This window comes from Physella acuta, unplaced genomic scaffold (assembly GCF_028476545.2).
Source record: "Physella acuta isolate Inbredline_101_S28 unplaced genomic scaffold, ASM2847654v3 ptg000300l, whole genome shotgun sequence".
In the NCBI taxonomy this organism is placed as follows: Eukaryota; Metazoa; Mollusca; class Gastropoda; family Physidae; genus Physella; species Physella acuta.
The window spans coordinates 822-25699 of record NW_026731819.1 but is presented as its reverse complement, the minus strand read 5'-3'; the positions used below and the strand labels follow the sequence as shown (position 1 = coordinate 25699).

General features: G+C 34.3%; 1 protein-coding gene and 1 long non-coding RNA gene across 2 annotated transcripts; one reads left to right on the top strand and one right to left on the bottom strand.

Moving 5' to 3' along the window:
* Positions 1-112: 112 nt before the first annotated feature.
* Positions 113-2095, top strand: LOC131939902 (uncharacterized). The gene is made up of 3 exons (XR_009386491.1): positions 113-171; positions 616-797; positions 925-2095. It is a non-coding gene; the product is annotated as an uncharacterized LOC131939902 (long non-coding RNA).
* Positions 2096-5167: 3072 nt separating this feature from the next.
* LOC131939893 (branched-chain-amino-acid aminotransferase, cytosolic) lies at positions 5168-24276 on the bottom strand. The gene is made up of 11 exons (XM_059298425.1): positions 24239-24276; positions 22651-22741; positions 15006-15206; positions 14447-14557; positions 13423-13542; positions 12722-12882; positions 11954-12099; positions 10835-10923; positions 10191-10259; positions 9355-9498; positions 5168-8533 (listed from the first exon to the last, which is right to left on the bottom strand). Exons 1-11 carry the CDS (start codon positions 24262-24264, stop codon positions 8450-8452), a joined length of 1242 nt encoding a protein of 413 aa, XP_059154408.1. The 5' UTR covers positions 24265-24276; the 3' UTR covers positions 5168-8449.
* Positions 24277-24878: the final 602 nt, after the last annotated feature.

The window sequence follows — 24878 nt, the reverse complement described above, 5'->3', positions numbered from 1 at the left end:
GGAGTAATCAAGTACTGTATTATTTAATATTTTGTTTCGTTTTCAACTTATTTTACTCCGGATAGCACTTTTTAATTCATTTTATATCGGAACTCTTTTGAAAAGAAGATTTTCTTTTTCAAATCGGACATTTTTAGAAGCGATCTACACTTTTCTGCTTTTTGCTAAATGGTAAGTATAAAATTACGTTAAAACCTGGTTAAAATTAAAATAAACTAGCTGAAAAAAATATATTTACAATAATAACTATGCATTAGTACTAATTTAGTTGATTCACAATAAAATTCTTAATATTTCATTAGTAACAGCCTAGGTTTTGTATTGTTGCAGTAATGCAACTACATGCAACGGAATAAATAAAAATGGCTCTGCTCTGAGCTAGACTTTAGTTTACTTGGTAATTATTTCTATACACAAAATAGTTTATTTTATGATGTGAAATACATTTAGTGTTGTGGCATATTATTTAAAGCTTCTAGATCTAGTTTTTGCCTATAATAATCATAATAAATTATAGCCTAACAATAGTTTTATTAGTTTTATTTATATATTTATCGTTAAGAGCTAGACTAATCATATATAGGCCTAATGAATAACCTTTTGTTTTTATTTTAGGCTTTCACATATTCATAACCATGGATCCAAGAGTCTAAGTTGAAAGTCTTCTACCAGTTTATTCTGAGCTACTCCTTTTGGCTCAAAAGATAGTGAGTTGTCCAACGATGAAATAGAGAACGTAAACAGTACCCGGGACCTATCGGATGTTGGTGATGAAGATTTGTCTGACGTAGTTGAAGGTAACATATTATTATTGCATACTTTAAAGCTTTGCTTGTAGATTAGTAAAGCAATTATTGTTTTGTATACAATTATTGCATAATTTATAACCAAATAATGTTCTCAAAATTTATTTCATTTCTACAGAGTATGCCCATTTGCGAAAAATGATGAAACTCCTCAGGACCTTCTCAATTGTCTACACCAAGGTCTTCATTAGCATCAACAGAATGATCAGTCCCAGTATACAGCAAATGTTCCACCATTTCCTGATCCTAGGAGAGAAGCCAAACATCAGAGGCGGCCATTGGATTATTTCAACATCTTTACAGATAATCTGTGTTCGGGCAGTTGTGTATCAATCCAACCTGTACTGTCCTCTAACATGACATCAACAGTCCTTTAGCACTGGATAAAGATTATTCCTGGAAATTAGATTTTACATAAACATTGTAAAAAATTCCTAAATGCCGTGTGTATTGGAGCCTTGCCACCAAGTGTGTTACGGTCACATACGTCATGACCATCAACAGATTCAAGCGGATTAAGACTAATCAGCACCTGTCAATGTCCTCAGCAGGACAAACAATCCATTAGCACGGGATAAGATTGAGCTAAAACATTTCCTAGGAATTGTGTGTATTACATAAAGATTCTAAAAACTCTTAGATGCCGAGTGTATTGGAGCCTTGCCACTAAGTGTGTTACGGTCACATACGTCATGACCATCAACAGATTCAAGCGGAATAAGAATAATCTGCACCTATCAAACAATGTCCTCAGCAGGACATAAACAATCCACTAGTACTGGATAAAGATGAACAAAAACATCTCCTGGAAATTGTGTTTTACATAAACATTGTAAAAAAAATTCTAGTTCCCAAATGTCTTGGTGCCTTGCCACCTAATTTGTTACTGTCATAGATATAACCATCAATAGCAGTCCAACCTACAACCATAGAAAGCCATATAGATGGGCTACAAAGTCTTTGTTGTGTCCAACAACTTGTATAATCCAAGATTTTGAAGTGCATACAGGTAAAGCTACAAAGTGACAAGATGACAAAGTACTGTTGCTAATATTGAGGCATCATTACAGAGTGTTCCCCAATATGTTGGGCTCAAGATTTACATAGACAATATTATTTAGTTCATCATTTAGTTGCAAGTTGTTCTGCACAAACAATCCACAGAAGTTTTTATTTGTTGTATAGCAAACAAAAAAAATGCTAATAAATTTTTTACTAAATAAACCTGCATGTAATTTTTTAGTTTTTTTCTCTTTCAGTGTACATGTTTTTACTTTTGTTTTCATCATAAATAAACTCACATGTTACTATTGTTACTCTCAAATGATTTGTACAAGTTATTTACATTTCTATCAACAATTCTATATAAATATTTTTTTTTCTTATTATGGAAAAAAAGTTTGACCGTTGCGCATAGTTGCAGAATTGCAACGACCGAAATTGTTGTGATATTTATCATCTATTCAAAAAAAAAGTTCCCTACATCTCAAGTTAGTCCATTTGCTGTAGAAATATGAAGTCAAAAAATTTTTACCAAGTAAACCAATAATTCATGCAATAAAGGGTTAAATACAAATACATTGTTCCCCTCCCTCCCCGGAGTTTCAAGTGCCCCCGCTACGGAGAGACATGCACGCAAGAAATACTATTTAGGCCTCCACTAGAGCAAACAAAAAAAAAAAAGCTAGTCCTAAGGCTAGATCTATTATATTTATAATTACTAATAAATTAAAAAAGCGAATGAAATTGAAAAACATTAAAAACTTAATTTCGAAAGAATGTATTCGTAACACCACATCCGAAACAATGTTCAACATTCAAAACATAGAATCTAGATCTAGATCTAGACCAGGGGTCGGCAACCTGCGGCTCGCGAAATCTTTTGATATCAAGATGCGGCTCTCCAGCTCCTTGCGCAAATACTAATAATCTTAATAAAAGAATAAAATATTTGAAATAAAAAAAACGTTAGTGGCTCTTTAAAACCAGGGAAATTTTGAAAATTGTAACTTTTGGCTCTTCAGCTTCAAAAGGTTGCCGACCCCTGATCTAGACTACTTAATATACTTATTTATTACTTATGACTTATAGATCTAGATCTAGATAGATCAGTGGTTTTTTTGAGGTTCCGAACCCCACCAGTTTCATATCCACATTCGCCGAAGCCTTCTAAATACTAAATAGTTCTATCGTCAGACAAACTACGTTTGCAAACCGCATTAGTCGGGTATGTGGCTTGACCTCCGCCGAACCCCTGAGACTGAATCACCGAACCCCTTGGGTTTTATCGAACCCAGGTTAAGAACCACTGACTTAGATGAACAAAGATATTTAAGATAACCAGGATCCAAGATATAGATATCAAAATATCAACCAAGAATAAACACTGATGAACAAAATAACCATGGATTATAATCAGAGGCGTAGCGAGGGGGGACGGGGGGTGCGGAACGCACCGGGTGACACCATTTAGGGGGGTGACACCAAGGCAAAAAAATAGCAAAAGTTATAGAGAAAAACTTGAGGGGGGGGGGGGTGCAAATCGAAAGTTCCAGGGGGGGGGGCGCAAATCAAAAGTTGGGGGGGGGGTGCAAATCGAAAATTTGAGGGGGGGGGGGTGCAAATCGGAAATTTGAAAGTTTGTCCCCGGGAAGGGTGGCTACGCCTCTGGGGGGGGGGGGGTGACACCATTAAGTGCCGCACCGGGTGACACCCGACCTCGCTACGCCACTGATTATAATTCAACATATAGATGAACAACAGAACTAGCAAGCAATCATCATACACAGCGCAAGATGAATAAAAATTGATATTTTCGGGGGGGGGGGGGGGGGTGGGGGCACTGGTAAAAGTATGTTTCTATGCAAAATCCCCACCCCCACCCCGAAGAGATGCCTGAAAGAAACTCTGAATAAAACAAACATTCAGTCCAGTTAAATGAACAAAATAGTGAAACAAAACAATAGTCTAGAATAAAAACAAACCACATATAAGAAACAAGTAAACCATTCAAATTGAGTTTTATTCTCATTTAAAAAAATAATCTAAAATCAAAATGAAATAAAAATAACACCATTTTTCTACCAGCAATGTTAGAATGTTATTTAAGTTATTAACAAAATGCTAAAACCAGTAAGATAAAATATAATGCCAACAATCAATAATGAGTGCAAGTGAAGCTCTGATATAGATCTATATATTATTGTATTGTTTCTTCTACCAGCTGTAATAAGTGTTAGTAAAAATTCATACAAACATGATTAGTTGGTAAATCACGAAATACTGTTTTAAATGTTTATGCAGAATCTGATACTGCCATTGTACTCGACAACAAATTCTATAAAAATAAAATTTTTTTTTGTTTCTAATACTCAAATTTTACTTAAAAATCATTGTTGTAAAAATATTTTTGGAATACCTGGTTCAGCTTTTATATCTGAAAAATATTCTTTTAACAACCAAGAAAGGTTTAAATTACCATTTTTAACAAGGTGTAACAGAATAGAAACAGTGAGTTACAATTAACCAATAACCATTAAAGAGTTATCAATAGAACTTTTTGTTCAACCGGTTTGAAAGGGTTCTGAGCAAACATTTGCTGAAGTTACAATAATAAGTGATGCTGCAGTAATTTATAAAGCGACATAATATAATGATGAGTAGCATTGGAGGGATGTATACCTACAATATACATGGTAGGGAGTGTAGTGTTTGTTTTGATATTTAGGGGGATGTTGGTTGTTTTGGCATGGAATGGGGTGTTTTTTGGTGTTTAGGGAGGGGGATGTAGTGTTTGTTTTGGTATTTAGCCAATTTAGGGGGATGTAGGTTGTGTTTTGGTATTTAGGGGTGTGTTGTTTGTTTTGGTATTTAGTGGGGGGGGGGGGGGTGTAGTTTGTTTTGGTATTTAGTGGGGTGTAGTGTTTGTTTTGGTATTTAGTGGGGGGGGGGTGTAGTTTGTTTTGGTATTTAGGGGGGTGTAGATTGTGTTTTGGTATTTGGGGGTGTGTTGTTTGTTTTGGTATTTAGGGGGGTGTGTTGTTTGTTTTGGTATTTAGTGGGGGGGGGGGGGGGGTGTAGTTTGTTTTGGTATTTAGCCAAATTAGGGGGATGTAGGTTGATTTGGTATTTAGGGGGGTGTAGTGTTTGTTTTGATTTGATGTGTGTGTGTGTGGGGGAGTGGTGTCATGTTTGTTTTTGTATTGGGGGGGGTGTTTGTTTTGGTATTTAGGGACTGTAGGATGTGTTTCTGTATTTAGGAGGTGTATGTTGTTTTGTTATTTAAGGGGGTTGTAAGGTTGTGTTTTTGTATTTAAGAGGTGTATGTTGTTTTGGTATTTAAGGGAGTGTCAGGGGTTGTGTTTTTGCCTTGATTGTGAACAAATGTGACAACAACTTTGCATAGCTGCTATTTTAATCAGCAATCATGTTATACAGCACAAACTTGACCCTTGGGGGTCAGCAATCATGTTAAACAAGCCAAACTCCATTACAACATGTTTTATGATACAATAGCAGTATGAAAACTTAACTATCATACAACACATGTGATAACAGTAATTATGTAATTGTACAAGTACCGGTATTAATATTCAAAACACTTCAGCTTAAAGAAAACAATTCATAGGTTGTGTGGACAGATTATTCAGTGGGAGAATAATGTCGAAGAACTAAAAGAAACATAAAATCATAATAAAGCAAGCAAATGTTTTAGATATATACATTAACTTGGATGTTATTTCAACATATTCAACAAAGTTTAGATTACCAGAAAACAGGGGAGGATATATTAAAACAAAGCAATTAGTAAACTGTCAATAAAATCAATTTTAAAAAAAATTGACGTAAATTTTGCTAACACACTGTGTAGAAAACTACTGTATTAGATGACTGTGATAAAGGCAAAATAAAATAACTAGCAAGCACAACTACACTCAGTGCAGAAAACCACTTTATTAGAATATTAGATAGCTGTTATAAAGGAAATTAAAATAACTATAAAGCATGACTCTTCAGAGAACAGGGTCAATGAGAATAAAAAAGTTATTGCGGGTTTTACTTTTTAAAAGGCAAATCCATTCATTTTAGTGATAAGGTCATATAGTTTAAAATCATCCATATTCGCAGTGGCATCACTTGATAAGATATCACCCTGTGTGGTAACTGAGGGCGTCATCCCACCCCCCTCCAATATTTCTGCAGTTTTGGTTTGGTGTCACCTATCTTCCCCTACTATTTTGCTATCATGTAAAACATTGTTTTTTGTACAGTAAATTTTACAATTTTTCAGCTGAGTGTCACCCTTAACCCACTTGTGACGCCACTGGATATATGTCAGGTAACATGCATACAGTTCAGGTGTTTTCTTCCACTAGAAAATAGAGTGCAATATTAAAACAGGAAAGTAAAAAAAAATTTGGAATAACTTTTGAAAAAATTATAACGTCATCTTTGTCAGTAATTATGCTCTTTACAACAACTGAAAAATAAAAAAAAATAGTCAAAAAATAAAAAAAACAACTTCAAGTTTGAACAAGGAAAATTTACTACACACAGCAAAGTAAATTGTTCTATGTAGTGGATTTTTCTAAGTGACAACAAACAGTGGGCTATTTTTTGCATCTATTTAAACAAATAATTTTGTTTTTAATGCTGTAAATTGCAAACAGAGATTAAAGCTAAATTAAAAAACAATTAATTAGACACAATATGATGTTTTATATCTTGAGGTCTTATTTTTTCTCTCTTTTACTTTAGTTTTTATCATCATATAATTTAATTTTTTTAAAAATGTCAAAAATATATAATAATAATAAATAAAAAATTTGTCATGCTGAGTAGTGTCAGAAAACAAAATGCTTTCAAAATAATTTCAAAATAATGCAGTGACTGCCAATTTATTATGATAAAAAAATTGTTACCCAAAACAATATTTCATTACATTTCATAATGTACAGTATAGAACACTAAAGACCAATCTTTAACTTTAACTATCAAAAAAAGTGAAAATCTTTGTTAAAAAATCCACAATTATAATTAGATAAAATCTGATTTTCAATTCAGAATACCAACTTAAAAAGAAAAAAAAAACTGTCCGTTTCTAAATTTACACATAACTTAAAATTGTTAAAATTTGTAATGCTTTTAAGAAATTAGTTTTAAAAAATCGAGCATTAGTAAAGTTAGCTAAAAATTTATTTTTAATTCTGCAACTGGTTGTATTATTTGAATTTAAATTATGAAATCGTATCATTACAAGGTATACACCAGACAAGTGGATCAACATTCTGTGATAGTTAAAGGCAGTCGATGATTGGTCAGGAAATGAAAGCCCAAATATATTTTGACAAGCTTACATATGCTTTTTTTTTGCTCACAAAATTGTTGAATAATGGATGAAACTCAGACTGTATAGAGGACAAATGCAGATTGTCCAAAAAAAATAATCTTGATAAAAAGGAGTTTATAAATCTCTTTCCAATATTAAATTAGTGCAAAATATGTTTAAACATTCGTAAAATATTTATATTCTATTATTCTAATATTATACATGAGTGTTCTGATTGCTTGTATTATTGACATTATAAGTATAAATGTACAATGATTTCACAAAAAAGGGGACTTACTGCATGTGTTTACTATACAGTCGAAACAAAAGACGACAACAACAATGAAAATAACTGTCACAGATAATGGGGACTTTACTGTTTGAAGACTTGACACATATCATGAACTGGCTCTAGAACAGGCGATGCTACGAATAGAGCATTGGAGTTTCATTTAAAAAATCTCTCACGAGCTGCCTTCTCGTTAGGTAGTTTGCTTAATTAGCCTACCTTACATAATTTTCAACAGCAAAAAAAAATAAAAAATAATTCACCTTATTTGACAGATTAACAGTTGGGATTTTACAGATTAACAGAATTTTTTTATTCAATTAAACAAGATTTAAAATCTAAACATCTATGAATAAATCACTAAATGAACTGGAGTAAAACAATTAGTATAAATACACCTGAAAAAATGAAATGGACTGGAGAATTCTATTTAAATTTTACTGGCGGCATCAGTAAGCATTCTTGCATCTTAAATAAGAGCCACAATATCAATTGAGATTCATTGTTCAAGGAGCTCAAATTAAATATTAACAAATGAAAATTACTTTTACCAGTAATTCAAAATAGGATCACAGTTAATGTGATTAATTAAGCTTTATATGAAAATTTAATGTATTTATTAACGAGCTTGTTTTTCTCAATACAGCTCTCTAACACAAATCATTATGCGTATTTATCAAAGCAAGAGGGAATAAAACAACTTCAGAAAAACTTGGCGCTATTTAAATAACTAGAGTATTTATTTCAACAAGGGACTTTCTCTAAAACCTTAACTATGTACAAAGACAAAAAAAAATTATGCACCTGGAATAATTTAATAAAACTTACAACATTATATAAAAAAAACTAGGTTAATACTTATTGTTGTTATTTTGGTACAACTTAAGTTAGTCAGGACAAAAAAGGAGTATCTCCTCTCTTAATACTAATGGAAGTTAAAACACAAACACTATACAAGGGCATCCTGACACTTGAATCAGGTCCATGCAGGTCTGTCGATGTAAAGTAGGGCGTTCACCTGACTTCTCAAACCTGGGCGCCGGCAGATCTGAATGAAATTTCTTTCTCATCTTCCACCCACTCCATCCAGTGATGGGGCTTGCGGTAAAACTACAGACAACAGATGTTTTAAATCAACACAAAACTACAGACAAAATATGTTTTAAATCAACACAAAACTACAGACAAACAGATGTTTTAGATAACACAAAACTACAGACAAAATATGTTTTAAATCAACACAAAACTACAGAAAAAATATGTTTTAAATCAACACAAAACTACAGAAAAAATATGTTTTAGATCAACACAAAACTACAGACAAAATGTTTTAAATCAACACAAAACTACAGACAAAATATGTTTTAAATCAACACAAAACTACAGACAAAATGTTTTAAATCAACACATAAAAATACAACAAAACCTGAATTAAAAATTTAATAATTATTCTTTACAAGATAGGAAACTGTTGACAGCTAACCCCGAAGTCTTGAGTTGGGATTCTGTAGTTGAATAATTAGGACATACCTGAGTCTACCCAGCTCTAATTAGTACCTGACTCACATTAGGTAAAGTAAAGGTGGCTGGGCATAGTGCTGACTACACTACCAGATCATATGCAAAGGTCACAGAATCAGGTGAATTCTACTTCACCTGCCCTGGGTCAAAAAGGGTAACTATTTTTTTTACTATACAGCTAACCCAGAAGTCTTGAGTTTGGATTCAAGAGTCAAGTAATTAGGACATACCTGAGTCTACCTAGCTCTACTTGGTACCTGACTCACATTAGTTAAAGTAAAGGTGGCTAGGCATAGTGCTGACTACACTTCCCTTTCTTATGCAAATGTCACAGAAAAAGGTGAACTATACTTCACCTGCCCCAGGTCAAAAGGTGTAACTATTTTTTTACTATTATAACAGCAACTCACATGTATGTCATTGATCTCCTTGTAGAATCTCTGTGTCAAACAATCTACTTTCCCAGCATCTATTTTCAGCTCCTGGCCCTGGTAGAGTATCTTGCTGACTGGGCAGACGACGCATGCCGTACCTGCACCAAACACCTCCTTCACCTGGTGAGACAAGGATCAAACTCACACACAAAATAGACAATATTAAGGTATACACGCTTAAAATGTATTTTAAAAACTTCACTCAAAGCTGACGATATTAAGGAATACAAGCTTAAAATAAATTTTTAAAAATTCACTCAAAACCGATGGTTTTAGGAACACCTGCTTAAAATATTTAAAACATTAAACTCAAAGTAGACAGTTTAAGGAATAAATTAAAATATATTAAAAAAATATCCTACTCAAATGAGACATTTTAACAAATACACACTTAACATATTTAAAACATTCCCACTCAAAACAGACATTTTAAAACTTAAAAAAAAAAACTATTGTTCTGCAATAGCTTGTTACAACAATTGCAGCTTAATTATAAATTTTGTTTTGACCATAAGCAAAAACTTTCTATGATGCAGGCTATAAACACTTCTAGAGTTTAACAAGCTACCACTGATATTTACATTAACATGGCGAATATTATGTTGTTGCTTTACATCTTACTACAACATTGTTCTACATATAACCATAATTAAACTATTAATTTAAATTATTAATAAAAAAATTTTTTAATAGAAGTTTATAGAAAAAAAAGCCCATTAAATTCAAACATCTAAACAATCAATTTATCATTCAAGTATACACAGCATGTTAGTTTTTTAGCTTTTTGTGTCACAAATAAGTCAAACACTTACCCTTCCTTCATTTAAAGCTTTGATGAACATTTTCATTGTTATCACCTGCTCAGACACTTTAAATTCATCCTGCGTGAAAAATTCAGACAAATATTTCAAGTTAGAAAGAGAAGAAAACTGAAGTTATAAACAATACAGTTGCTTCCCTTTATAAGGAAGCATCTCATACACATTGCAATGTAGAGGAGTATAATACACCTTCAATTTTAAAGCAACACATGTTTTTAGTGAAATCCAGAATTCATTACAACCATTCAGTTTGTAGCCTAACAGATAAACTCACAATTTATGACGTCCACACAGAGGGGTGATGCCAGTGATGGTCATCTAACAAGACAACTTTTGTCTAAATTAATAGACTCCACCCCCCTCCCCCACCTTTCATAAATTAATTTAATTAATTAATTAATTTAACCAAACATTTCATAAAAGCATTGGAATAATATAATTTAGGCTTTATTATTATTATTAATCATCACGTTGGTAACTAAACAGATAGAAGGATTAGGTAGAAGATATTCTATACTATTTAAACAAGCATATCATTAAAAAGCACCGTAATAATATAATTTAGGCTTTATCATTATTATTACTCATCACACTGGTAACAAAACAGACAGGAGGATAAGGTAGAAAATAATCACCCATTGTCTGGACAACTCCAGCAGAGATTTTCTTGTTACCCCAGGTAAGATCATACCTGTCTCCAGTGGTGGGGTGATCAACTCCTCCTCTAAAACACACAAGTTTCATTCATTAGGGGCTCATTCATTAACAAATACACATTCATTAACACAATACACACATCTCATTCAATAGGGTCTCATTCATTAACACAATTCACATTCATTCACAGAATACACACATCTCATTCATTAGGGTCTCATTCATTAACACAATTCACATTCATTAACACAACACACAAATCTCATTCATTAACAAAATGCACATTCATTAACACAACAAACACATCTCATACATTAGGGTCTCATTCATTAACAAAATACACATACATTCACACAACTCGAACATCTCATTCATTAACAAAATGCACATTCATTAACACAATACACAAATCTCATTCATTAGGGTTTCATTCATTAACAAAATTTACATTCATAAACAATACACACATCTCATTCATTAGGGTCTCAATCATTAACAAAATACACATACATTTACACAACACACAAGTTTCATTCATTAGGGTCTCATTCATTAACACAATACACATGCATTCACACAATACACATCTCATTCATAAGGGTCACATTTTTAAACAAAATTCACATTCATTCACACAATACACAAATCTCATTCATTAGGGTCGCATTCATTAACAAAATTCAGATTCCTTAATTAACACAATTCACAATTCTCATTCATTAGGGTCGCATTCATTAACAAAATTCACATTCATTAACACAACACACAAATCATTCATTAGGCTCTCATTCAATAACAAAATACACACATCTCATTCATATACCCAATAGTATATACTAATATGTCTAACTGAAAATATAGTAGCGTAGTTCATAATAAAGTTACTCTTTCAGACCTAGTGGTCAATAGGGCAGATGGACTAGAGTTCATAAATTTCTGTGACATCAGCATAGAAATGAATAGTGTGGTCAGTAGTAGGCTCAATCACCAAGAAAAAAAATTTAGATAAACTCTACATCATTCACACTGTTGACCATCAACTTAAATGCTACTTGTGTATTTCACTAAGACAAGAGTTAAGCTGTTGAGTGTGTCACCTCCTTTTTCATTGACCCAGAAGACAAACAAGTTCATGGTGCCCACTTCTGTCATCTGGTGGTCCTCTCCAAACAGCCATAACACTTGTTGGCAGTCATGTTTCTTTACTGCTATGGACTGGATTGCTGTAGTTGGTGCATAATTGCTATGTCAGAAAGAAAGAAAAAACCCTAGTAAAACTAATGTAATAATGTGTTAGAGATTATTTTTAAAAATAAATTCTAGAGAGATAATTACGAAAACATTAAATAGCAGACTATGACAACTTAAAATATTCTTAAAAGAATTATCTGTAGGATTTATAAACTTAAAAAACAGCAACCTGAATTCTTTATAAGCAGTAACTATTATATGATGTTTTAGGATTTATAGATTTTAAGAATAAAATTCAGTAAGAAAAAATAATAATATAACAACATGATAATAAAAACAATTTCTTTCATTACAAACTTTTAAATAAAAAATATTTAAAAATATGTGTATAGAATGCAAGTACAAGAATGAAAAGGAAAATTCAGTAATTTTTTTTTTTTAGAATGGAGTAAAAGTTTCCTTTTTAAAGTGACTTCACTTGTCCCATGGACCGTCAGGTTCAAAAAGGAAACTTGCTTCTGTGACTTCAACATATGAAGGGATCGTGTGATCAGCACTATGCCCATATGGAGCAGTAGGATCAATTTGATAGATAAGGACAAACTTGTAATGGCCACAACCAGACAGACTGGTAATCAGCTACGATATGAGGAAGTTAAAGATAAGGACTGTACCTGCCCATTTTGTAGTTGCCACAACCCCCAGGCCACGCCCTGACATACTGTGGGTCAGCTAGGAGACTCACAGGCTTCATGCCTGTAGGGAAGTATGGGCCAACCGGCCCAGTGATGACGAAAAGTTTGGCCATATTTGATTCAGTCACACCTAGTGTAGGCTATGAAATAAATACACTCAAAATTAAAATAACTGGTTGACTGAGGTTATTCTAATTTTTTTAGCTTAAAAGCAAATATACTGTAAAATATAAATAAATAGTATCATTGTTTGACAGTTAATGGAAAATAAATGATATGGTCATCACAGATTTATCTTCAGAAAATAACATAAAACACTTTTTATTTTATGCAGGTCATGGATTAAATTTCTATTTTTTACCAAACAAGCAGTAGAAAATTAATATTTTTTTTTAATTGAGTCAGGAACACTATCAATTCAACAAACATGTTTTTAGCATCACCCAGAGACCATTAGGGGCGGCCTATCAGTTAAACAAGTCAGCAGCATTTCATCAACAGTGACAGTCAACATCATCACAATGTAAAGTGAATATTTTTTAACACTTGGCATGACAAAGTGGCAAGTGGCTAAAGACATCTGATAGCTAATTAGCACCTGGCCAGAAATGATATGAATGGCTGCTGACTCAGCACAAATGGCAACACACAGACTTTATACAAGGGGAGACAATGCTTACCTCAGTACCTATAAAAGTAGGTCTGACATACAAGGTACATTTGTCAGAATAAGGAACCCACTCTTGGTCAACGCTGATCAATTTCTTTATACATTTCAGAAGCTCGTGTTTGTCAAAATCCTAAATATAAAGAACATTTTAAAAGTATATGAAAACAGTTGACTAAATGAGCTTAAAAATTTGTATTTTCCCCCCACCTTGTACTGTTAAGATTGTTTTGAAACACCTGAATACACATTTTATACAATCATAACATACTATGAGTTAGAATAGTTAACACAAATATTTAGAATCAATCCCTGGTTAATGGTGTTTTGACTCAGGTTTCAAAGATGATTTAACAACAGCTAGCGGAGTAACAAATTTTAATCTACAGGTGTGACAACTCAACTGGTGTTTAACAGGCAGAGTAATGATTTTATCCATTCCTTCAATTTAGTGTTATAGGGAAAAAGCTTCCCAGCGCAAATAATTTCACAATTTTTGACAGGTACTTACTCTTTTAAATATAAAAAAAAATAAAAGTTTGACTGCATTATGAAGTTAAAATATTGAACTGTAATCTATTAGGAACCCCAATGGAGCTTCATCCAGCACTAATTTTGTGCTTAATACAAGATGCTGTTCTGTTATCAATACTAGAAAAAATATTCCAGGTGGATACTGGTCACTTCGCCAGGTGTTTCTTGTATAATCTCTTTTGCACTCCCTTTGGGTATCGTACATAGGTGTTTATGAGTTGTTTATACTTTACAAGAATATAGTTAAAGTTCCCTTTTCAAACCTGGCAGTCTATGGGGCAAGTGAAGTTCACCAGTTTCTGTGACCTCGGTATATGAAGGGATAGTGTGGTCAACATTATGCTCAACCACCTTTACTTTCCCTAATGTGAGCTAAGTATCCATCAGAGCTGAGTCGACTCAGGGACATTGTACTGACTTGAAACCGGATTCAATCTCGAAACAGGGATGTATAGTGATCTACCATTAGGCCATACCATCCCTTTACATGAGCTTAGACTTACTGGTAATGCTGATCTTTTGGCAGAACGAGACATGCGCTTCATGTTTTCCATTGGCCTGAACATTCGGATTTTGTTGTCAACACATCTGTAAGCCTTCATACCTTCAAATAGCTGTCATGAATAAAAGCAAATAATTAACATTTTAGATAGTAATTTTTTTTACATGTTAATGGTTTATTATTTATACACTCATGTAATTTTTAAATTTAAAAAATAATAATTTTTAAATTAAAAAATTAAAAAAAAAAATTTATTTTATTATTTATATTCTCATGAGCTGCTATAATATTTTGTGCTGCCCAAGATCAAGATATTGATAGAAATAACTGTACATAAAAATTTAAAACAAAAACAAACACTGGGTTTTACTTTCTCTACATAAGTCAGATACTTATCAGAGACTCTGGGACATCCTATAGTAACAAGTCCAAACATAGATCCGAACTCGAGACTTTCAGTCTAGCAGCCAAACGCTCTACCCCTTGACCACTACGTCCTATCCCAACATGGAAATACCAGTACTGAAAATGAATTCTCTAGACTGTCAAATGTGACCCACCTCACAAGCATAGTGCAGGACCTTGGCAGCGGGGTGGATCTGTAGTGGGGTCACGGGTCTAATCTGCGGCACCCCCCAGCCATCCTCAGCTGACCAGTCAATCTCCAGCATGTGGTCAGCTGTGTGGGCGCCAAACTTGAGCTTGTCATTGTCAGGCTTCTTCTGTGGTTTGTCTGTTAGGGTGATTTGTAGGTCCTCATACTGGGGGAGGAGAGGACATTTGAGATTTGTGATCACAGATTCAGATTAGTTGTATGAGACTAATTAGTTGTATGAGACTAATTAGTTGCATGAGACTAATTAGTTGCATGAGACTAATTAGTTGCATGAGACTAATTAGTTGCATGAGACTAATTAGTTGCATGAGACTAATTAGTTGCATGAGACTAATTAGTTGCATGAGACTAATTAGTTGTATGAGACTAATTAGTTGTATGAGACTAATTAGTTGTATGAGACTAATTAGTTGTATGAGACTAATTAGTTGTATGAGACTAATTAGTTGCATGAGACTAATTAGTTGCATGAGACTAATTAGTTGCATGAGACTAATTAGTTGCATGAGACTAATTAGTTGCATGAGACTAATTAGTTGCATGAGACTAATTAGTTGCATGAGACTAATTAGTTGCATGAGACTAATTAGTTGTATGAGACTAATTAGTTGTATGAGACTAATTAGTTGTATGAGACTAATTAGTTGTATGAGACTAATTAGTTGTATGAGACTAATTAGTTGCATGAGACTAATTAGTTGCATGAGACTAATTAGTTGCATGAGACTAATTAGTTGCATGAGACTAATTAGTTGTATGAGACTAATTAGTTGTATGAGACTAATTAGTTGTATGAGACTAATTAGTTGTATGAGACTAATTAGTTGTATGAGACTAATTAGTTGTATGAGACTAATTAGTTGGATGAGACTAATTAGTTGTATGAGACTAATTAGTTGTATGAGACTAATTAGTTGTATGAGACTAATTAGTTGCATGAGACTAATTAGTTGCATGAGACTAATTAGTTGCATGAGACTAATTAGTTGCATGAGACTAATTAGTTGCATGAGACTAATTAGTTGCATGAGACTAATTAGTTGCATGAGACTAATTAGTTGTATGAGACTAATTAGTTGTATGAGACTAATTAGTTGCATGAGACTAATTAGTTGCATGAGACTAATTAGTTGTATGAGACTAATTAGTTGCATGAGACTAATTAGTTGCATGAGACTAATTAGTTGCATGAGACTAATTAGTTGCATGAGACTAATTAGTTGCATGAGACTAATTAGTTGTATGAGACTAATTAGTTGTATGAGACTAATTAGTTGTATGAGACTAATTAGTTGTATGAGACTAATTAGTTGTATGAGACTAATTAGTTGTATGAGACTAATTAGTTGCATGAGACTAATTAGTTGCATGAGACTAATTAGTTGCATGAGACTAATTAGTTGTATGAGACTAATTAGTTGTATGAGACTAATTAGTTGTATGAGACTAATTAGTTGTATGAGACTAATTAGTTGTATGAGACTAATTAGTTGTATGAGACTAATTAGTTGTATGAGACTAATTAGTTGTATGAGACTAATTAGTTGTATGAGACTAATTAGTTGCATGAGACTAATTAGTTGCATGAGACTAATTAGTTGCATGAGACTAATTAGTTGCATGAGACTAATTAGTTGCATGAGACTAATTAGTTGCATGAGACTAATTAGTTGTATGAGACTAATTAGTTGTATGAGACTAATTAGTTGTATGAGACTAATTAGTTGTATGAGACTAATTAGTTGCATGAGACTAATTAGTTGTATGAGACTAATTAGTTGCATGAGACTAATTAGTTGTATGAGACTAATTAGTTGCATGAGACTAATTAGTTGTATGAGACTTTCAGTTTTTAAAATATTGTTAATGTATTTTTATTTAAATTTTAAAAAAAATATTTTTGATAAATTAAATGAAATATCTACAAAATAATTAAAAAAAAAAAGAGTTAAAAATAGTAGCCTAATGTTAAATCAAAATATATACATGTTGAAAGGATAGTAATTAGTTTAAAGAAGAATAAAAAATACTGCAGTAGGAGAGGATATTTGAGATTTGTCTTAACAGATTTAAATTAGTTTTATGAGACTTACAGTTTTTAAAAGTTATTACTGTCATAAAAAAAATTATTTTACTATATCTGATAAGTTTATTGAAATATCTACAAAATAATAATTAAAAAAAAAAAGAGTTAAAAATAGTAAGGTTAAATAAAAATATCTATATATTGAAAGGTTAGTAATTAGTTTAAAGAAGGAGAAAAAAATTGTTTGATAAAAACTGTATTAATTTTTTTTTTTTTTTTACAAGAGAAGCTCAGGTGGAAAAAAGTAGGTATGTAGCATAGGCCTTAACTACATCGTACTTAGTTCATTTATCGTCATAAACCATTACCCTTTGTATGTACCAAAGTCAAAAACCTCATAGAAAAAAATAAAATAATAGAAATAAGGAGCCACTATATTATCTAATCTTTATTACATGGCTTCGTTTTTTACAAGGTCAGAAGTCTTGCTGCAAATTAAAAAAAAATTGCTTGCACTTTTAAGGAAGTTTGTTTTTTTTTTTTACAAGGACCGAACCCTCTATTATCCGATGAAGGACGACGAAGGTCGATGGGATTTTAAATTATGTATCAAGTGTCAAAACACGCCAACCATTACGGTGTATTCTAAACTCAGGTTTTAAACTGCTGTCAGATAAAAAACATAAGTGAACTATTTCAACTAAGCTACAACTTAGAACCCGCCATACAAGGTGTACTCAAAAGTTAGGTTTTAAACTGTTGAAATTCACGAATGACCTAAAATTTCGATGGCATGTCTGACATAAGTTGTCTGTAAACCTTATAGACGACAATATTGCGAAAGTGGTCTGCCATAAATGACGTCACGCCTTTTTTTTTTTTGACGATTTTTACCTCCCTCCGCTCCACCGTCACAAAAGCCAGACCCCCACCCCTAAAATGGCTATACACCTATTCTAAAATGCACTTTTTTTTTCAAACATCTATTTAATAAAATATTGACTAAGCTCAATTCTATTACAATTTATGAAAAGTTTTCTAATACTCGAAAAAAAAACAACCCGTTACACTATCTGAACCCCCCTCCCCTTCATCGAACATCGTCATAAAATTACGAACCCCATTTCACCCTAGGAGTGTGACGTCATTTATGGACGCCCCATTAAGCGGTAGGGTGATGTGTCCAGTTTGTTTTATGTATGACCAAGTGTTTTTAACATAATAGAAGATTTAAACATAAATTCAGACAACCCTTTGAGAACCCTTGTATTACATACATACATATGTGTACACATATGTAAGTATGTGTGTATAGATGAGAAGGGTAGTAAAGAGGACCCCGAGACTACACACAATTGAACAAGCTCTCATTAGTAACAGAGACAAGATCAGCTGGCCAGGGTAATACACATAGTTAATGGCCCGTCTTCAAACTTTCACAAACAATGCACAACTGCACTCGAATTTGCATGTTCCCAAGCGTTTACCTCAGTAAACTGATAGACCGAGGTCTAGTGTTCGGATATCAGTAGTGCCCCTCCCCCAAGGACAATAAATAAAAAATGTATGTGTTAAATAAAAAAATATTCTTATGGTCTCTCCCCCCCCCCCCCCTCCAAGTGAGAAAAATATCTGAAATAAACCTAATTTACCCTAAAACGTATGCCGTATTTAATTAAACAAAGTATTTAAACATCACCTATCACATCCCCTACAGTAACTTGTTTCATAAACAGAAGATCGTAATTAAATTGCTAATGATGAATAAATATGTAAACACATCCCCCATAGTAACACGTTTCTACGTGATTAAAATGCTAATAAAGATTACGACAGTATTAACCATAATACCCTCGCTCGAATGTGCGTACTTTATTATACAGTTGTGACAGCTAGGTTGTAGCGGGCGATTACACATAGAATCGTTACCAAACAGCGGCTATGGAATACCATTATACCGTGGTTTTCATACGGAGGCTGAGATGTGTATGGTGGGTGGTGGTGGGAGGGTGTTGGGAGGGGTGGCGGTGGTGAGAAAAGTGTGCGTATAAAAACGTACTTTGATATCCCCACCCCAATGGGTTTCATCCAGGTTAGCATGTTTAAAACACCAATGCATGTGATTTAGAGAACAAACCAATCCCATAACAATCCAATTCAAAACAACGCTACTATCAGCCCAGCGCTCATATTAAAAAAAAAAACTAATTATTTCTTAGAGAAATAATCCGTCGTTAAAATATCGGGCCAAGGTACCACAGCTAGGCCTTTGGGAGCGGGGGGAGCTCTTAAAAGTACCATTTTACGCTCAAGTATTTCAATACATTTGACTAATGCACATCAGATCGATAATAAATTTGTGCCATGGTTGTGGTTAAAAAAATCGATTCAGGTCAACCCGTGGAACGTTGGAATAGGAACAAGAAGGTAAAGTGGCGCCGTTTAAAAAAAAAAAAAGATTGGAGTTATAGGCCTTCTTGTACCAGCAATAACAGTGCTGTCAATGTTTAAACTCTAGTCTATGATTCCAACACAATGCAATTGGAATATATAGGGAGGGGTGGGGGGTACATTGCATTCGGCGTTAACCGTTATCAGTCAGTCATGCTATAATCGATCAGATCGTCATGCTATAATCAATCAGATCGTCATGCAATGTTCGATTAGATCTGTAGCGTGGACAGGGTGGTGCTTCTAAGAATGCCGGCGTCGCTGTTCTTAGAAAGTTTATCCCTGCCCTAACTTTAATCCTAACTAATCCTAACATCGTTACCGGCACACACATAGCCCTACCGGCATTCCTATCAGAAACACAAACTGTATCATTTAAATATATTGTTTGTTCTTGCTGATGTGGTCGCACATTCCAATACTTAACGCTTTTTGACGATTTAAAAACTGAATCAATTTTTGCACTGAAATAGTGTCCTACATTCAAGACAGCCAACGTTAAATTTTTTCTTGTCAATTTTTTTCGAGCGCTGGAAGATGCCTAAATAGGTCACGACTAGCCAACCCTGGCAACACAAAAATAGATGTTGATAGACGCTCAAGTCAAGCATGAAATAGAAAGAATCCAACCTTTATAACCTGATCCTAGTTCACAAGGGGCAAGTCATTAGCAGCTGAATTAATAAGCATAATCCTAGTTCACAAGGTTAACGTTAACATCTGGGTGCACAGTGCTAGTCCACAAGGTTAACGTTAACATTTGGACGTTAACATTTGGGTGCTCAGTGCTAGTCCACTAGGTTAATGTTAACATCTGGGTGCTCAATGCTAGTCCACTAGGTTAACGTTAACATCTGGGTGCTCATTGCTAGTCCACTAGGTTAACGTTAACATCTGGACGTTAACATCTGAGTGTTCAATGCTAGTTCACTAGGTTAACGTTAACATCTGGGTGTTCAATGCTAGTTCACTTGGTTAACGTTAACATCTGGGTGCACGGTGCAAGTCTAGAAATGTATAGTCGACGCGATGGCCGTGTAACCCTAATCCTAGTCCACGATGTTGAGTTAGCTGTAGTAAGTGCATAGAACAAGTAGTGCACGTCTCAATATTGTAACCCTAGCCTTCAGTTCATACTGTTTAAGTTAATGGAGGAGCTCTTATTGCATGTCTCAATATGGGAACCCTAACCCTAGCTAACAGTAAGAGTAAGTTAACAGGTGAGTACTCGGTACATGCCCCAAATGGTACAAGTCCCAACATAGTGGACCAACAACCTATACCAGACGGGCGCGTAGAGCCTGATTCAAGATGACTCAGCACTTTTCTAATCAGATCTAATGAGCTACTTAGGATAAATGATTGTAAACTTGTCGAACCAGCACTATTTCTTATCTATTACAGTGTCTCTCAAATTGTCTCATTCACACCTCAGCTTTATTTAAGGTGGAGAGGGGGGGGGGGGGGGGGTGACACGACGTCGATACATGACACTACACCTCAGGTGGAGGGTAGTTCGGACTTTAGTGACGGTCTGTGACAAGCAACAGGGGAGTTAAGTGAGGGTGTATGACGAGCGAAATATTTAAAATGTATTTTTTATATCGAGTTTTAACCGTTAATTCGCATTTAAAAAATTAAATTGTAATAGAAGCTATACGATGCACTCAAATTTAATACAGCTTAGGCAATATTTTTGAAAAAGAAAATCCTGTTTTGAAAATAATTGAAACATTAGGTTAGGGGTAGGTGTGGTGATAAACTAAAGTGTGAGGTGATTTTAATGACAATAGGTGACGGTGGGGGAAGTAAAGCGTTTACAGTGGTGACACTGTTTATGGACCACCTCTAATATGAATGTACTGTAGCTTAAAGTGTGGCTAAAACTATTATGGAGTTCTACACAAAGACGCCCATTCCAGGAAAACGAAAAGGGGTGCGGTACTGAAATTTTAAACTGATAGTAAAGACTGAAAAATAAAAGTGGGTAATTCAGTGGCTGTGCCTGAATATATTACTTGCTGCAAATTGAGAATACGAGTCTCCTGTCAAATTTCTTTGCTTTTTCGTAATACTGGACTCTCAACTAAGCGGACATCTTACATAGGCATAAGAATTTTTTTTAGCATAGTATAATGGAATCAGATCAACATTTGTAGCGTCACATATTGGAATTAGAACAATATTTTAAGCCTAATATATAAGAGGCAGACCAATACTTAAGCGAACGAAATGGAAAGTAGACACATATTTTAAGCTTACGATATGGAAAGTAGAACAATATTGTAAGTTACGATACGGTAAGTAGACCAATATTGTAAGCTACGATACGGTGAGTTGACTAATATTTTAAGCCCAATATATAAGAAGTAGAACAATATTGTAAGCTACGATACGGTAAGTAGTCCAATATTTTAAGACCAATATATAAGAAGTAGAACAAAATTTTAAGCTACGATACGGTAAGTAGACTAATATTTTTAGCCCAATTTATAAGAAGTAGAACAATAGTGTAAGCCTACGATACGGTAAGTTGACCAATACTTTAAGCCCAAAATATAAGAAGTAAAACAATATTTTAAGCCTACGAAATAGAAAGTAGACCAAAATTTTAAGCCTACGACATAGAAAGTAGGCCAGTATGGTAAAGACCATTGATAGCCCGTGACTTAAATTTAATCTGCGACCTCTGACGCAGCGCTTTACAAATTAGCCGATGTTGCACAATCGTCCATGGATGAATGGACTAAGTCTCGATTATTTCTCTAAGCTAACTACCATAGATACATTGAATAAATAGGAGTCGACGTGGTCGAGTCAGTAAAGCTCATGGTTGCTAAACCGACAAGTCAATACTTAATTGTGTTGGAGGGGATCCCATCCAAAAATTAAGAACGAAGATTTAATAAATAAGGATGTGTGTTTACAATCTTTTGGTACGGCACTAGTAAGCCAACCTACACACTCTACACAAAGGATATGGGTACCGTCATTACAATATGAGTACCGCTAAGCCAGATGCTGACCACATTCCGTGGGCTAATCTACGGAAATGGGCTGACCTTGCGCGTTATCGGGTCAATGCAACACAGCGCGTGTCATCTGTACTTACACGAAAGGAAGACATGAGACGTGTGTAGCATAGTGTCAGCTTCTTGGACTGTCTGCTCACTTGAGTCCACAGGCTCATTCTACACGGCAATCTGGGGACATTTCAAGTTTTTTATATTAGACGACAGGTCAAGAGGACAGATGATAAATAAATAAACATATACATATAGGCCTATATATATATATATATATATATATATATATATATATATATATATATATATATATATATATATATATATATTGCTTTGTAAAATTGAATGAAAAATCGAGTACGTTAAATGCAGTAGTACACTTAAAGACAAGGTAGAATACAACAATTTGAGAGGCAGAAACGTGTATAGAGATATTGCTAACAATACTTGACACGACCACCTTCACTCTTAAACAGCCTTATACTTTTATATACGAGTCGATCCAGATTCGAGCCGAAAAAAAAAGTCTAAGATCATGGACTGAGCTGGAAAACTTCCAGGCAATGTCATTGAACTAGCGATAAATTTAAAAGTGCTAATTATCCGAAAGTTTAAGTGCAAGACATGTACGATATCAATTTCATTTTTTTAAACAACACCATGAACAAATATACTAAGCGCTCAACTGTCCATAAAGTCCCACAATTCCTTGTACTTCTCAAGACCCGTGGCCTACAAGAGGCGATTTAAACTGGATACTCTACACAGGAAGGTGATATCACGTAATAGAACATGAATAATGCAAGTGGGGTAATTCATTGCGAATTGGCGGGGCTTGTCGAGGAAGCTGTTCCACGGTGTTCTGTATACTGTGGCTGACATACGACATGAGTTTTATCATGATCAGAGTTTCTTCCAGGCATCTCTTCGGGAGGGGGGCATAAACTGGTAAAAGTATATATTTTCTACATGAATTCCATTTCGTTCGGGGGGGGGGGGGGGCGGCTCCTATAAGATCTTACGCCCCCCACCCGAACGAAATGGAATTTATATAGAAAATATACTTTTACCAGCGTCCCCCCACCGAAAATATCAAGTGCCCCCCCCTCCCCCGGGAGAAAAAGTGGAAGAAACACTGGTCGTGATGGGCTAACCGGGGTGGAAACACTTGTTAATTCCCTAGAGGGGGCGGGTACTGGTTTTAGTATATATTTTCTATATAAAATATGTATTAGTTTTATCTTTATTCGATCGGGGGAGGGGGGTAGATTTGTTCGGGGAAGAACTATATTTACCACCGTTTATATATTACCCGTCTAATAAATCAACGCATATACCACCTAACTGCGCAATATATTAACGTACATACCACCTAATTGAGCAATTTATTAACGTACATACCACCTAACAGAACAATATATCAACGCATATAACACCTAACTGAGCAACATATCACCGTATATACCACCTAACCGAGCAATATATCACCGTACATACAACTTAACTGAGCAACATATCACCGTATACACCACCTAACTGAGCAATATATCACCTAACTGAGCAATATATCACCTAACTGAGCAATATATCACCTAACTGAGCAATATATCACCGTATATACCACCTAACCGAGCAATATATCACCGTATATCACGTAAGTCACTTATCACCTACATGTCTGAAAACACACCACCTGCCATGTTACGTGTTAATCATCGATTTCAACAATCGTAAAATGTAGTCGAGCATTTGTGTCACAACAAGGCGTGTTGTCTTGTACTCGATTACACGCTGATAAAACCAGCCAATAAACAAACAGGAAATGACGCATGGTCACGAGAGTGAAAGTAAGGTAAAGCAGGTTTCTAATATCTGTCCTTAGGCCTAATATAAAACCGCGTTTACACTTGCGACATGAATGCTGGATTTGTTTAGGGAAAAAAAATCGTAGCAAGTAGTAGGGGGGGGGGGGGGTTATCGTCATTAACGACCCACTGATAGTGTTTTTAAAACAAATATTTTCAGTGGCAGCATTGGTACTGTCGAATTCACAAATTATGAATTACTGAAAAGTAGAAAATAAAACAACGTAATAGCGGCATATGATATTTTACCTCCCTTTACTGGTACCTCCAAATGGCGTAACACTTCATCTTCTGCCGACCCCCCCCCCCCCCCCCCGGTTTTTTTTTAAATGAAACGTTCTATCGTCATTTAATACATGGAGCTATTTTTTAAATCTAAAAACGTTTTTAAAATTCCAAAACAACAACAATAATTTAGTTTAAAAAAAAACTATACTAAAATCACACAA

What these genes read in the sequence shown, in the direction of transcription:
- LOC131939893 (XM_059298425.1), bottom strand. Translation starts at nt 24,264, where the DNA reads ATGGCAGGTGGTGTGTTTTCAGACAT. An exon ending in GGTGGTGTGTTTTCAGACAT is followed by an intron (nt 22,742 to 24,238) that starts GTAGGTGATAAG and finishes AAATGTCCCCAG; the next exon opens with ATTGCCGTGTAGAATGAGCC. An exon ending in AGGAGATCAATGACATACAT is followed by an intron (nt 8,534 to 9,354) that starts GTGAGTTGCTGT and finishes TGTTGTCTGTAG; the next exon opens with TTTTACCGCAAGCCCCATCA.